The 14962-nt window shown below is 49.9% G+C and overlaps 1 protein-coding gene across 1 annotated transcript in view; it reads left to right on the top strand.

Annotated features, from left to right (window-relative positions):
• ZNF618 (zinc finger protein 618) overlaps positions 1-14962 on the top strand; it is a 150778-nt gene that overhangs the window by 107182 nt on the left and 28634 nt on the right. Inside the window, exons 7-11 of the mRNA XM_059486664.1 lie at positions 3375-3464; positions 4780-4815; positions 5567-5644; positions 6632-6721; positions 13804-13992. Of these exons, the coding sequence (XP_059342647.1) occupies positions 3375-3464; positions 4780-4815; positions 5567-5644; positions 6632-6721; positions 13804-13992 (483 nt within the window). The remainder of the gene's footprint in view (positions 1-3374; positions 3465-4779; positions 4816-5566; positions 5645-6631; positions 6722-13803; positions 13993-14962) is intronic.

Below are 14962 nucleotides of genomic sequence, written 5' to 3'. Positions count from 1 at the left end.
GCAGGGAGTTCAGCCAGTCCCAGTGAGTGCTGGACACACCACCAGAGCCAGCTGGCAGCAGCTCCTGGAGATGGGACAGAAGAGCAGCTCATTCTCTCTTCTGTTGGGATCCACTTGCAAGCAGAGTGGTCAAAACTTCTTTCAGTCCCTGTGGAGTTATTTCTTGGGGTACTTGAAAAACCTGCTCATTTGCCATCTGAGTGTGCCAGTCCTTCACAGCTGAGGAGCTGCCTTGTAATGAGGCTGTGCCTTGCCTTTTCTACTGCCAGCAAGATAAGGTGCTCTATTTTGGCCTGTGTGTTAAAGATGAATTGTGAGCTGACTAAATAAGTACAGCTGATACTCACTAGACCTCTCTTTGGAATCCCTGCTGCTGTTGGAAAGGCTCCTGAGCATGAAGGAGAATGACACTTGAGTCTGGGGTTTGAGCAGATGTCTTTGGAGCATTTTGAAGGTCTGTGTTTGCAGCAGGGTCATTGCTCAGCTGGCAGCAAGGATTTGAATACCAGTAAGGGCCAGCATGTTCTGGGGGCTGAGGAGTGTCCTTCCCTGCCCTGATAGTGCCTACTGCTGTGGCTGTGCCTTGGGTGGAGCCTTAAGGTGCAGCCCCTGATGACAGCAGCGACTTTGAATCTGAGCAAACTTGCCTAGGTAGCATTGGCTGTCTGGATCCAGCTCTGCAGAGGTTTAGGGATGGTTTCAGTGTGGGTTTGCAGCCACACCTGAGCCCCTGGAGCCCCTTGCAGCTCTTCCCATGGCAAGCTGTGTTACAGGTGGATATTGTGCCCCAGCTGGACACCTTGGGGTAGGAGTTAGGAAAACTGCCCTGGAACAGCTTCCCTGTGAGCACAGCCTGGCAGAGCTCAAGAAGCATTTGGACAATGCTCTGAGGTTGTTGGGGTGTCTGATCCTTGTGGGTCCCTTCCAGCCCAGGATTGTGTGATTCTAACTGGAGCTGCAGGGAGTTCTGCCCAGGGAGGTTCTGGCTAAGAAGCAGTGTCTGCTGGGTCAGTGCTGGGTGTGCTGGAAGGCTGTCAGCAGAGATGGCTGTACTGGTGAGGAGGAGGGGGCCTGGCTCTGGGGAGCAGCCTCAGCAGGGACTGCTGTTCAGAGAGGTAAAACTTGGCTGCACATGGGCAGCCCTTTGTGAATTCTCTGTAAAGCTCCTGTCTCTGGGCACTGCTTGCTGGGTGTTCTCTCCTACAGAGCCCAGGAGATCAGTGCCAAGCTGGACCAGCCGGAACAAATTCTTACTTCTCTGTAATCCCTGGAGATCCTTCTGCTGTGGGGACAGTCCCCCTAACACCAGCAGACCCCTCTGCTCTGGGCTGTGCTGGTGGCATTTGTTACATGTTCCCTGCTCCCTGCACTGCCAAGAGGAGAAGTGCCCACAGCCAGCATGGGCTCTGCTGGGGACAGTAAGATCCCTGTGCCTGGCCCTGTGAAATGGTGTGTTAGTTAGTTTTCTTCTGTTCTAACAAGTCTTATTATTTACTGAGCTCCTTTCTTCCAAAGTAAGGTCATGATAGTTTTTGTTCTCTGAACATGAAAGTGCCTGGTCTTTGGGACTGCTTTGGAGAGTTAATCTTCACTTGGTCCTGTAGAGCTCATTGCACTTCAAAAAGGAGGTTGGTTCCTTGGTTTGGGGACACCCATTGAGGTGGGACTGATGCCAAGTTAGGAGTTTCTCTGCTGCTTGACTGTGCTAATTGACTGTGCTAATTGTCTGGGGGGTTTTTGCAGCAGCTACACAGATACTCAGCAGCAATCATTGATCCTCTTCATTGTGGGAGAGGGCCCAGGGAAGAGGGAGGCCCTCAGCCCTGTTTTGTGACCACACAAGGAGCCTGCACAAGATCACATAATGGAACAGACACAGTTAAATGTGCCTTGCCAGTGCCTTTGCCACTGGAGTGTTCTTACAGGTGTGTTCTGCTGCTCCTCCTCCTCTCCCTCAAGCCATGCTGTGTGTGCAGAGTCCCTTTCTCCTTGCTTGTCCAGCCTAGACTTCTAAAAACCCCTTAAGTCTAGTTTAGCCCTGCTGTGCTCTGATTAAGATACAAATAGTTTTTAGTCACAGGGGTAAAGTTCCAGTGCCCAGGTGTTTAACAACATTTAGATTTGGCAGTTTTCTCTGCTAGATCATCATAGCTTCTCCAGTCACTCTGAATAAAGACTGACAGTGATCGTTTATTTAGTGCTGAACCCCAAGTGCTGCTGGACTGAGCAGTGAGCCCAAGTGAGTGATTACACTGTACCAATATATCATAGCTTAAAATAGGGAGTGGTTTTAAAAGTAATGTGATGGAGAAGTAAAATGAGAGCTTACTTAATGTGCAGAGTCTGGTGTGTTGGAACACAGGATGGAAGAGGTAAAAACAAGGCTTTAACTTTGCTGATAGTGGGAATACATGGACACAACTGCACTGCTGCAGGGGAGCTCCCTGAATGGCAGGTCCTCTGTGGAGCCCTGGGAGCTGCTGCCTGCACTCCTTGCTGGGAAGGGAACACACAGGTTTCAGGATCCTTTGTGGTGGCTGTACAAATGATGTGTTTCACTGTGTTTGCCGTGGACTTTACAATGTTTGCCACTTTGCTGTGGGCTCATAGCCTAGGGTTGTCTGACAGGTGGGGTGACTGCTCTGGAAAGGCACCCCAGGGTGTGTCAGGCAGCAGAGAGGGGAAACACCCCACCAAGCTGGCCAGGAAATCCTCCTTATGCACTGATGTGATAGCTGAGCTAAGGACACTGATCCCATTCAGAGCAAACCAGATCCATAAACACTTGGAGCTGTTTTACATCTGTGTGCCCCACACAGCTGTGGTGAGGGGTTGGTTGATGCTGGGATGAAGTGATGGGGTGTAGGGAACAAATGGATATGAAACCAAGCTTCACCAAGCCCTCCTTACTGTCCTGCCTGCCTTGGGCTGTTGGGTCTCCTGGGTTTGTTGGTTCTGACAGATCCTGGGTGCAGCTGGGAATCAGTAAACAGTGAGGAGCAGGTGTGTGCTCATACATTGCTCTGTGCTTAGTTCTGCCCCTTTGTCCCCATCCTGACCAACAGCTGATTCTCCCTGAACTTCCAAAGGAGATGCCAGCAGGGCCTGCTGCCCTGCATCCTCATTGCTGTGAGGGCTGTGGGGTCTTCCCTGGAGAGCAGAGCTGTCTGAAGAGGAAATAAATCAGAATGTGCCCCAAGCCATATAGTGTGGGGCAGGGGGAACAGTGTGAGGCAGTGTCTGTGTGCCTTAGAGACCTGACAGAGCACGTGGGATGTGTAAGTGCATGGGGGTGTCTGATTGACCAGTGTGCTTGCAGTGCTTGCCTTTCACCTCAGAGTTTCTAAACTTGGTCTGTTTTCTTCTTCCTACAGACAATTTTAGGTACACGTGCGACATTTGTGGGAAAAAATACAAATACTATAGCTGCTTCCAAGAGCACAGAGACCTACATGCCGTGGATGGTGAGTAATGTTTTGACACTCAGACACCTGAACTAGGCTGAGAAGTGTTTGGGGAAGCAAAGTGTGGCTCTGCAGGAGCATGTGGCCTGTGCTGTGCAGGACATGGCACTGCAGGGGTCACCTCTCTTTACCATGGAGGCTCAGTCTAGAGACACTGCAGGGAGGAGTTTGCTGTGCCTGACTCTCTCTGTGTGCATGACAACACCACCTGTGCTGGGACCGGGAACCTTGCAGTGTGTCTGCAGGGAGGTTCATGGTTAGGATGGAGAGCCTGGGACTGAGTACCTCAAGGTAAATGGTCAGCCTGATTATTTGCTGGGAAGAAGTTGGTTGCTTTTTGGTTTCTGAATTTACAGGTTTGTTCCCAACATACTTCTCTGTGAAGCATTTCAGATTTCAGAGTTAGGAGCTTTCATTTTTGTTAATGACTGTGGTAGTGAGCTGATGAAGTTGTCAGTGGCCCTTAAAGGGTGACTGTACACGTGGCTTAGGCTGGTGACACCTGGACAGAAGCAGACACCCACTGCCAGAAGCAGTGTTTCTTTATTCTGCATTGGGGAAAATGAAGTATCAACATGCTGGCTTGCCCCCTGCTTACTGAATATCTAAAGCTTCTCACCTGGGAGCCCACAGATATTCCAGACCTTCCCTGTGTGTGCTGCAAGCCTGGCAGTACTGCTCCTCACCTGGCCAAGGAGAGTTCTAGAAAGAGGCTACTGGAGAGCAGCAGGTTTTGAATGGCTGGGCTGTCTCAGAAAAGCAAGTGTTTTTCACAATATGTGGTTGTCCAAAAAATTGGTAGTGTTTACCTGGAAAGTGTGGACATCTGAATGTGCTCTAAGGACAGCCAGTGTTCTTCTGCAGGGCACCACTGCCAGCTCCCTTCCTCCTGTGGGGAGCCAGAAGAAAATCAGTGGCACTGACAGTCAGTGTGAGGGGCATGTGGCTGCCTCGGTCAGAAATGTCTCAGGGAGCTCTGCCAGGGGCCACAAGAGAGCTTGGGAAGGGCTCCATGAGTGTGCAAGGACTGTCCCAGCTCCTCCCTGGGGCTGCTGTGCACCTGAACTCCACCTGGGGCCGTGTCAGGGTCAGAACAAAGGCCTTGAGCATCTGTGTGAATTAGGGCTGGGCATGCTCAACCAGGTACTGTGAGGATGCTGCTGGGAACAGGAGGGACTGGGGCACAAAGCCTGGTTTGTTCAGTGGGGCTCAAATGTGCTGCAGCAGTGTGTGAAATGCAGGAGGAAAACAAGACCATTTAAGAGGATTTAATTTCTGTTTTGTTTCTTCCCCTCCTTCTTCTATTCTGTGTTAGTTTTTAGTGTGGAAGGGGCCCCAGAAAACCGGGCAGGTAAGCCGAGCTCCTTTGTGTGCTTTATTTCACAAACCTTTTCAAGCATTCAGTAGTTCAGACACAGCAGGTTGATTCTGAACTGGTTAGAGTCAAAGGAGTTTTGTCAGGGATTGCAGTGGGACAGGGAGCATCCTCTCTCCCTCCCCAGTGTCTACAGCCAGTAGGTTGATGCCCAGCCCTAGCAGATACCAGGCTTTTGTTGCACATTCACTTGGTCAGGCTTCAGACAATCAAAGAAGCAGGTGTTTCATGTCTGTGGTGATCTTGTAAATTGTTCAAGGCTTACACCAAATTCTTCTCTAAAGTGGGTTGGGTTGTGATTTGTTGCTAGCTGTGCTGTTAGCTGGTAGAAGTCCCAGGTTGGTGTTTGATAGTTGATGTGCCTGCAGACTGCATTGCTGTGCCTGCTGTCAGCCAGTTCAGCAGCATTAGAGGGGAGATTCCCTGGAAGACAATCAGGAAATATGGATCAGACTTTGCAATGTGTTCATTCAGTTTTTCTCTGCATTTTTTAAGCATTAATTCCTACAAGGCCTGTTAGTGGGCTGGGAGCAGGGGTAATCTGGGGCACCTGAGCCAGAGGAGGAGGGACAAGTCAGACAGAGGGTCACTGGTTCATCATTCCTGTTTTCCAATCCTGTTACAGATGGAAATGTGATTACAGGTGCAGGAGCATTCAGTGCCCATGCAGCTGTAGCAGGCAAAGCTGAGGTGTTGTCAGCTGTCCTGTGGCTCTGTTCTCTTGCAGACCCCTACGACCAGGCTGTCATCGCCGCTGACGAGGTGAAGGAGGAGGAGCCCGAACCCTTCCAGAAGATTGGGCCAAGTAAGAGTTATTATTGTGTCAAATGAAAAGGAGAGCTCAGGGGTTCACTGCCTTTGGCTGCAGCACCTCTAGAGAAAGCAGGAAGCACTGTCACACAGCAGGGTTGGGGTCTGGGTGCTCACAGGTATGCTCAGGCTCAAAGGAGCATCAAACACCAACAGCCCTGGCCCTAAGAACTGCAGCTGTGTGATGTGCTCTGCTCAAGAGCTCTGCAAAGAGAAGGGGAGGGGAGTTCAGGGGAAAGCAATCTGGCAGGGATGAGAGAGGGCTTGAAGGTGCACTGAGAGCTGGCAGGTGATTCATTCACACTGCCTTTGTGGTGGGTCCTCAAACAGAGTAGAGAGAAATGGAGAGAACACCAGGTTTTGCCAAAGCATTTCCCTGAATTTTCCACTTTGGAAACATTTGATTATCCATAGATTTTCCTTCATCTTGCAGCTTGCTGCCAGTTCTGTACTCCCAGCACTGGCAAGAGGAGGAGGTGTCAGTGTGTGGTTACACTCCATTATTTCCAGTATCCCCTAAGTAGGAATGAGCAGTTACTCCAGAAAAGCCCCTTCTCCTGCAAGAGAACTCCATAATCTCAAATAAAAGTTCTCTAATACTTGAACCTGTTTGTTTCCTGGTTTGACTGTTCCTGTTGTCCACACATCCCAGACCTTCTGTAACCAGAGGACAGAACTGTGTCACCTGTAATACAGACTTTAGAATTGAATTCTCTCCCTTGTTTTACACACTTACTTGTTGTAATTTTGGGGTAATCTTCTGAAGCTTTTTCAGTTCTACTGGACTTTTTATGCATGGTCCATCCCTCTGTTTTGAACTGTTTCCTTTCTTGAGAAGAGGATGTGTGGATTACAGGGCAGGCAAGTTCCACATGCAGGAGGAATGTTTGTGTGACCTGACCAATTTCTCTGTAAAAAGAAACTGGGAGTTGTGTAAGAGGCCTGGCCACCTTCCTGACCTTTGTCCTTGTTCCTTTCACAGAAACTGGCAATTACACCTGTGAGTTCTGTGGCAAGCAGTACAAGTACTACACTCCCTACCAAGAGCACGTGGCTCTGCACGCCCCCATCAGTGAGTATTGCTGCAGGGCTGCCCCTCTGCAGGCTGGCACCTCAGGGTCTGGGCATCACCAGGCTGCCAGGATAGACCTCACTCCTGGGGATCCTTCCCCTGGAGCTGTGGGATTGCAGTGGGCAGGACACAGATCATGTGCTGAGCACTGTAAAGCTGAGCTGGGATCTCCTCTCACAGGGACACTGTTAGGTCTGGAATGTCTCTGGGCTCTTACCCCAGCCCATGGAATTTTACACATGTTCCTTGTGGGGTTGATGGTTTAGGCTGTTTTTTAACTGAAGAGATGCACATCATTTTTATACTCCCCTAAATAATAACTGAACATACATGTTAGAGAAGAAGCATCTTTCTGTGAGCTTCTGGGGAATTATTTCAAGCAGTGAGATAAAACTGGTTTCAAAATCACTTAAATGACCTCAGCAGCTTGCTACTGAATCACATTCAATAAATGATTTATTTCAGGGAGCTTAGGACAAGGCAGTTGTCAGCAAACTGCACAGCACTGTGGTCTGCACTCCCCACACAGAGGGGAGGAGGCTTTAACAAACAGTTCAGTGTAATTCAGTGCAAAATTTGACTAATCATGTTGAGAGAAATTTTTGCTACCTGCTGGATTTGAATACTTTCAAAGTCTGCAGAGAAGTTCTTTACAGCTGAATTTCCTGCTCCCTTCCCAGCGCTGCCCTGAGCTTTGCTGGGTGCCCGGGCTGTGCTGCTCCAGGGCTTGGGGTGATGGAGAGGAGGATGAAGGATGGGATGAGGGACGAGCCGAGCTCAGCAGCCGCAGCTGCAGCCGGCAGGGGGCGCGTCCGCCCCAAAATCCCCGGGATTCGGGTTTTTAAGGGATTCTAGTGAGACACCCTTGGGTTTATGGGAGCATGCTCCACCAGACTGTCGCTTTTAAGCTTTGGTGGCTCTTGACAGGTGCCAAGCAGGTTCTCGTGGATATGGACCATGGCAGAAGGTGCAGGGCATAAAATACATGTCCAACATCAGCATCACAAAGCTAATCTTGTTATCTGCCAGCTGCTGAAGGACCTGCCCCAGTGCTTCTGATTGCACACATTGCAGTTATTCCTGTGTTGCCTGCCCATGCAAGCTCCACCTCTTCAGTGAGGTGTTGTCAGCCCTCAGGCTGCAAACATTGCTGACCAGCAATGGGTCCATCTCCTGCCACAGCAGGGCTCTGGGGTCTCTGTGCCCTGCAGAGAGCTCAGGAGCAGTGTGCAGTGAGCACTGGGCTTTGCTCAGCTCTAGCTCATCCTTTCCTTCCCAGTGCTTCCCATTTCAAGGTGATTTATTGCCACTGATGTCTTCACCTTTCCAACCAGCCACAGTAATAGCTGAGTTGCTGGTTCCAGCCCAGACTCTCCAGCAGAAAAGAAACCCCAGCTGTGTTTCCCTGGGGTCCCTACAGTTCCAGTGGCCCCCCAAGGCTCTGCCCCAGTTCTGGAGGAGGAGGCATGTTCTGAGTGCTGGGCTTGAGGCCATTCTTGCACCATCATTTCTTCAGCAAAAGAAAAGAAACTGCCCCTGCTGCAGGCTAGATCAGCAGGCCCTGAGCTGTGCAGGTGGGTTTCCAGTCCTTTCAAGGATCTTTAGCTATGAGGACACTCAAGATCAGTATTTTCATAAGGTTTAACCCCCTCCCCATAAACTTTTCTTTTTCCTTTTTTTTTTTTAACCTCTTTTTTCCTCTCCTAGTTCCCATGACCAGTAAGATTTATGATTTACAATGACAAGGCACTAACCCTGATGAGCATATAGGAGAGGGCACGATGAGCTCCCAAGGCCAGTCCATCTCACACCTTTCTGCTGCCCAGACTGTTCCTCCAAAAATCCAAGGTCCTGGAGGCAGCTGTTAACACCTGACTTTTGGAAAGCACAGCTGGCTCTTCTTGAGTTCTTGCAGTCAGATTAAGTAAAGCTGAGACTGTGTCTTTACCCTGGTCTCATTCTTCTGGTTATAAGGCAAATGCTGAAAATTCAGTCATAGTGGGAATGGTGAGGAAAGCCCTTCAGCATCACCAGTTCAGCTGTCTGGGTCTCTGCTGGAGTGCAAGCTTCCCTTCCAGAGCCTGTGTTTCTGGTTTTCTGTCATAATGAATGAAAAGTCATTGAAAATGGGTAAAACAAAGAATTATATCCTGCAGCTTCAATAGCATCTTGCAGGATAATTTCTGGTCACAGCTGCTGGATAGCTGCTGTCTGGAAAAGAGCTCTGCTGTGGGCTTCCCTGGAATTGTTAATGCCAAATGTCTCCTTCCAAAGTTCCCTTTTCTGAGTGAGGAGTAGGGGCTTTTTCATAAGATCAGAACTGGGCTATGACTCTTTAAAAATAATATTCTTATGCTCTTTCTCTCAACATATTCACTCTTTCGAAGAAGGCTGTCAGAGGCTGTTTCCAAAAAATAAAAGTGGATTTTAGGCACATTCATTGTCCCAGTTTTAGAAACATTTCTGAATGGAGATTCATGAGGGAGGGTTCAGAGATGTTCCTGTCCTCCTTCAGGCTCTGGCTGCTCTGTTAGATTGAGCTGATGGAACCATGTTTGCCGGGGCTGGGCTGTTGGGATTGTTTAGAAGGATGGAGAGAGACTGTTCAGGGCATGAAGTGGCTGAACAAGGGAAGTGGCTTCACACTGTTAGAGGATGGGGTTAGATGGGATTTTGGGAAGAAATTCTGAGTATCCAGTTAGGAATTGGGTGGGCAGGCCCTGGCACAGGGTGCCCAGAGCAGCTGTGGCTGCCCCTGGATCCCTGGCAGTGCCCAAGGCCAGGCTGGGCAGGGCTGGGAGCACCTGGGGCAGTGGGAGGTGTCCCTGCCATGGCAGGGGGGTTGACAAGGTGATCTTCAGGTCCATTCCAACCCAAAACAATCTGGCATTCTGTGACTCTGTGATGAGTTTGCAGTGCAGAGGGAACCTGGGGCACCTGGGATGTGAACTGGCTGTGAATGCACCAGGAGTGGGATTGAGCTTGGTGAGTCAGGCTCAGGAGTGTGCACTCACCTCTGCCTGGAACCTGCAGATAGAGCCTCAGACTCCTGGGTCATGGAAGTGTGGGGAGAGAGCCCTAAAACCAGCACAGCCCTGCATGGCTCTGCTTCCAGGATGGAAATCTGAAGTGATGTCAAGGCCCTGAGAGTACTCAGAGCTCTGCAAGGCCCTGAGCAGCCCACAGCCACACTCCTGCTCCAGCCCAGCTCTGAGCCACACACCCTCCTGAGCTGCTCTGTAGAAGTTGGTCTCAGCTCAGCTGTGGACGTGCCCATGCCTGGCTGTGGGTCCCATGGGTTTGTACCCAACCCACAACTGCATTCCCACCTTGATGTCAACCCTGCCTGGGCACCCTGGACCTCGCTGGGATCACTGGTCCTGCTTAACCTCAGCAGAGCTGATCCTGCTGCTGTGGATTGACTTGCCAGCCTGGCCACACACCTGTCTCATTGCCATGAACTCCCCTGTGACCTTCCTGATGGAAGCTGGCTGTCACCTCTGGGCCTTCTCCCTCCTCTCAGGGTCTGTGGGATGGCCCTTTCCATGCCTGGGATCATGCTTGGCTCTCCAGGGGACAGACAGACCTACACCCACCCTGACACCTGAGATGCTCAAGGAAGTTCACCAAGGCTTGCTGCTCAGCTCCTTTCTGTATTGGATGCACACTGGATGCAATTTATTCCTCCAAAGTGCTTAAAAGCAGTGTTTCATTGAGGCAGCTGCCATTTTGGTAGCACAGCTGCTTTCCACACAGACCCTGCCTAGCCAGGGAAAAAACAGCTCCAGATTCCAGTTGGATGGTGTGTCTTTGCTTCCACCAGTTCAGTGAGGGAAATCTGTGAGTTCAGGTCCTTTTCCCACAGTGTTTTAGCAACAGGCTCCACCTGTTCCTGTGTATAAAGACACACATTAAAACTTTGATAGATTTGAGCAGAGGGGTTTTCCTGTGGAAAGACCTGTTTACCATAGCCAAGGTGTTTGCTCAGAGTATGGAATTTCAGGCCATTGTTAAGGAATCATTTTCCAACACATTCAGTGAAGTCAGTTTTTTCTCCATAAGTGATGATATAATTCCATCTGAACCTTCAAAATCGTTCCCTACCCATCCTGGCTAGATCTTTCTAAACAAACACCATACACAAATTATTAACCAGAATTTTTACCTGGAATAAGTAATGTTGCTGAGACAATCTGGTCCCTGTTGTGGTGATGCATCACGGTAGTGTGTGGATTTGTGTGCCAGATTTTCTCCTTGCTGCCACAGCTTGTCAGTCACAGAACTTTAAGGTCTTCCCAAAACCAGAAAAGCCAGGAAGGACCACTGTGATCTCTGGACTGCCTGGAGAAGCACATTCTGCAGGACTGCCATGATTGAATTGCACAAAGATATGCTTTAGAGAGACATCTAATCTTGCTTTTGAGTGACAGAAAATGCAGCAATCACATAAGGTAATTATTTTGATGAATTATTGCCTCCACTAAATTAAGACTAAAATTAGCCAGCTGTAGCTTTGAGCACTGTCCTATTTATAACCTTGTGTGCTCAGTGAAGGAGGACTAAGTTACTGAGTTTCTGTCCTTTCCAGACCTGGCCTAGCCTGCTCTCCAGGCCCTGGTTAAATCACAGGAGTGACTTGTGTTTCCACTGTAAGCTCTGCTGTTCTTGGCCCTTGGTCATCCTCTTGTCTCCTCCTCTGAGTGCTCTCCAGTCTGTTCTCCACCCTTGGGCAGGGCAGGCACCAGCCCTGGGTCAGGAAGGATCTGAGAGCCTGCACTGCCTTCCTGATCCCCTTGGAAATTCCTGATTGCTCCCCAAGGAGCACCTCAGCCTCTTCAGCATCCCCCTGGGAGCTCCTCTGCAGCTGAGCACAGCAGTGACCAAGCTTTTCCTGCTGCCAGGCTGGAGCCTCCACTGTCCTCAGCACCTCCTGCACCAGCTGTGTCCTTCAGCACAGCCTGGGCCGTGCTGCAGGGCTGCAGCACAAACCCTGAGCTGGCTGACTGCAGACCCTGCAGTGGGAATCAGCCTCCACATCTCTGCAGCTTCCACTGGGGCTGGTCTCTGCTGCCTTCTGAGAGAGTTTGAAAAGCTCCACAGCAGCAGTTATGAGGTCAGCTCCCATGGTGCTGTCTCCAGTCTTGCTGCAGATTTTGAGGCAGGAGGTTTTTGTGGCCATTCAGCAACTCAGGATTTTCATTTTTAGAAACATCTTGGCCTTTTCATCAGCCCGAGGCTGTGAGTTCCACAGTGAAGGTGACTTTTCCAGAGCAGAGCAGAGCAGAACAGAGCAGAGGAGCCATGTGATGCTCTCTACCTGTGTTGCTCAGCCTTCAGAAGGAATTTGGCATCTGATGAACTACAGACTGAACATTTTATTCCCAATGAACTGTGAGCTTCCTCCAGACTGCTAGAACTGATATTCCCTTGTCTTGCATTGCTGCTCAAAACTCTCTGTCAGCTGGAGCAGCCTTCTCTGTAGGGTCTCAGTTTGAAGACATACTGTTTGTTTCATTTGGGAGGAAGAAGAAGAAGACATTTTGGAGGTCATCATAGCATTGAGACTTTTGTTGCCACATCCCAGAGCAGTATCTGGGCTGCAGAGGATGTGCGGTGATGCTCTCTGTGTCTGGCACTGAAGAGTTGCTGATGGCTGTTTCTCATGGCATGGATGGGCAGTAAAGCAGACATTGGTGAGAATGATCCTCGTGGAAAGCAGACAATCCACAAGCTGGAAATTCTCATATCTGGCTACATTTTTGCTGGCAATTTGGCAGCAGCTGGAGGAGGATTTTCCATGGAGAGTGAAAGGAAGCATAGAGAGCAAAACAAGCCTTCTGCCTATTTATCTGGCTGGAGACCAAGCAGAGAGGTATCCTGACTAAACTGAGAAAACCAGTGCATAATTTCCTGCAGAACTACACTGACATGTGAGGAAATGTCAGCTTGGGGCTGTGTGTCAGAGCAAGTGAATCAAAACCCCTGGAATTGCAATGCCCTGTGAATGTACACACTCCCAGTCCCCAGTGCTGCTGCTGGAGGTGAGAGCCAGGCACAGCCAAGGTCTGTGAAGTTCCTGGGATTTTGGAAATGAGTGTCCCATCCCAGCCCAGGGGGCTTCTCCCCTGTTTCAGAGTTAGGCTGTGGTGCTGCCATGGCATTCCCCTGAGAGCTGCTCAGTGTGGTTGAGTATTTCTCACTCACACTGGGTAGGATGTACAGGTGCTGCTGTTGTCCCTCCATCTTTAAGCATCCCACAGTATCACTGTAGAAATCACTGGCAGGGAGCTGGGACTGTGGGTTGGTTGAACCTTTTTGTTAGTGATTTTTCATGACAGGTGGTTGGAGTGGGGCTGGTGCTTCAGGACCATATCCAAATTTCCATAGAAGAGGCCCCTTATGAGTGAAGGGGGTTCTTAGACAGTTTCTCTATTTTTGTAATGGTTTATTTAATCCATGTGGCCCAAAGGGCTGTCCTCCTGAAGGTGTTTCAGATGACTTTTGGCATTGACAGTTCCTGGTGATCCTCACTGTGTGCTGAAGAGACCAAAATATAGATGCATTCAAAGAGCATATCCCTGTAATGTTCAGAATTTCTCCACATGTCACCAGTCTGGAGATGGGACCAAAAGCCTTTACTCACTCTGCCTCCTAATTCCATTCCATCCCATTCCATTCCCATCAGTGCCCTTTCCTTTGTATTTGGTCAAAGAGACAAGGAATGTAGCTGGAGATCACTAGGATTTATTCAAGGCTCAAGAAACAAAGCTTGTCCCTACTCAGAGATCTGAGTACTTTAGAAACCTGTTCCCAAAATTCAGTCCATAGATGTGGAGGCCAGAGCTGCAGGTGCCCTCAGCCAGGCCATGGCAATCACACAGTGCTCCTGGATGGATGGGGTGATTCCTGCAGGAGCAGGAATGGGTTGGTCCGTGGCAGTTAGAGGTGTGCAGGGGAACTAAGGAGCTTCCCCAGGGGGAGCCCAGCTCTGCCCAGGGGCTCGGTGCATCAGCACCTCCAGCGGGCCCCGCTCTATGAGCTCCCTGGCTGTGCAGGCACTAGTTCTGAGTGTTCATATCCAGAGTTCTCTCGATCTCCACTCTTCGTGGCAGTGAAGACACAGACGAGCCAGTCCAGCAAAAAGTCCCCGGCGTCCGTAAACCGCTGCTCCAGCCTCCTGCACCGCGCGCCCTCCGGCGTCCCGCCCGCCTCCCAGGCCCAGATGTTCCGCGCTCCCAACTCCGCATCCCCAGGAAGCAAGGCCATCACAGGTACCAACTGCCCTTCAGCCTGCTCAGCTGCTCAGTGCCCTGCCATTTCACCCTTCCTGGCTTCAGTTCACTCCATCCATGGCTGTCCCACAGAAGCTGCTCCCAGGAGCAGTTGATGCTGTATAATCCCTTCCCAGTGACAAGTTGTTTTGTTAAACATCATGGTAACCACAAGGTGCAAAAGACCCTGTTTCAAATCCTGGTGTCACAAACTCAGAAGAGCTTCCTGACATGAATCCTTCAAGGATTCATGTAATGGCTTGTCAGGAATGGGGATTTTTGCCTGGTTTTCAGCACTGTTTGGCATTTAGTGTTTGTTTTCCTCAAGGTGATGTTCTCATGGCTAGGCCTGTGCCCTTGGAAGTGCAATGGAGTACCGGTGTTTTCACAGTGCTCCATTCCTCTCAGGAACCTCTGAGAGATAAACAGAAAAATCAGTATTACAGAACCATTACTGAGGAGTTAGAAAATGCAAGTTAGGGTTGATCCTCTCATTGTCTCAGTTTCCTCCTTCCAAACAAGACCAAGCCTAAAAAACAAAAATAAGAAGAAAGAAAGCAAAGACTACTGAAAAATAACAGTTAATTAATAGGGTGTGAAACAGTGTGTGCCGTGTGCAGTCCACTGTGGGATTGATGGATAGAGATCCCATCTGGGTGCAGAAGAAGGGCTGGTCAGTCAGTTGGTGTTTAAACACCCCTAGAATGTCTGGCATGGACAGATGCTGAGTATGAGAGGTGGCTGTGGTGAGAAAGGCCATGGATGCTGAACAAGGATGGGTTTTGTTGGTAACACATACCCACAGCTGCCAAGGACTTGGTCCATACAGAGAATTTTACTTCACTTTCAAAAGGTTCCAGTACAAGGAGAGATAACAGAGCGAGCTGCCCTCTCAGTGTGGGAAGGGCACAGTAGGACCAAGCAGGTGCATTAAACCAGATTTTTCTTACTGCCAGACCTGGGGGAGGTT

This window comes from Ammospiza nelsoni, chromosome 20 (assembly GCF_027579445.1).
Source record: "Ammospiza nelsoni isolate bAmmNel1 chromosome 20, bAmmNel1.pri, whole genome shotgun sequence".
Classification (NCBI taxonomy): domain Eukaryota; kingdom Metazoa; phylum Chordata; class Aves; order Passeriformes; family Passerellidae; genus Ammospiza; species Ammospiza nelsoni.
This window is presented reverse-complemented; position numbering and strand designations above follow the sequence as displayed.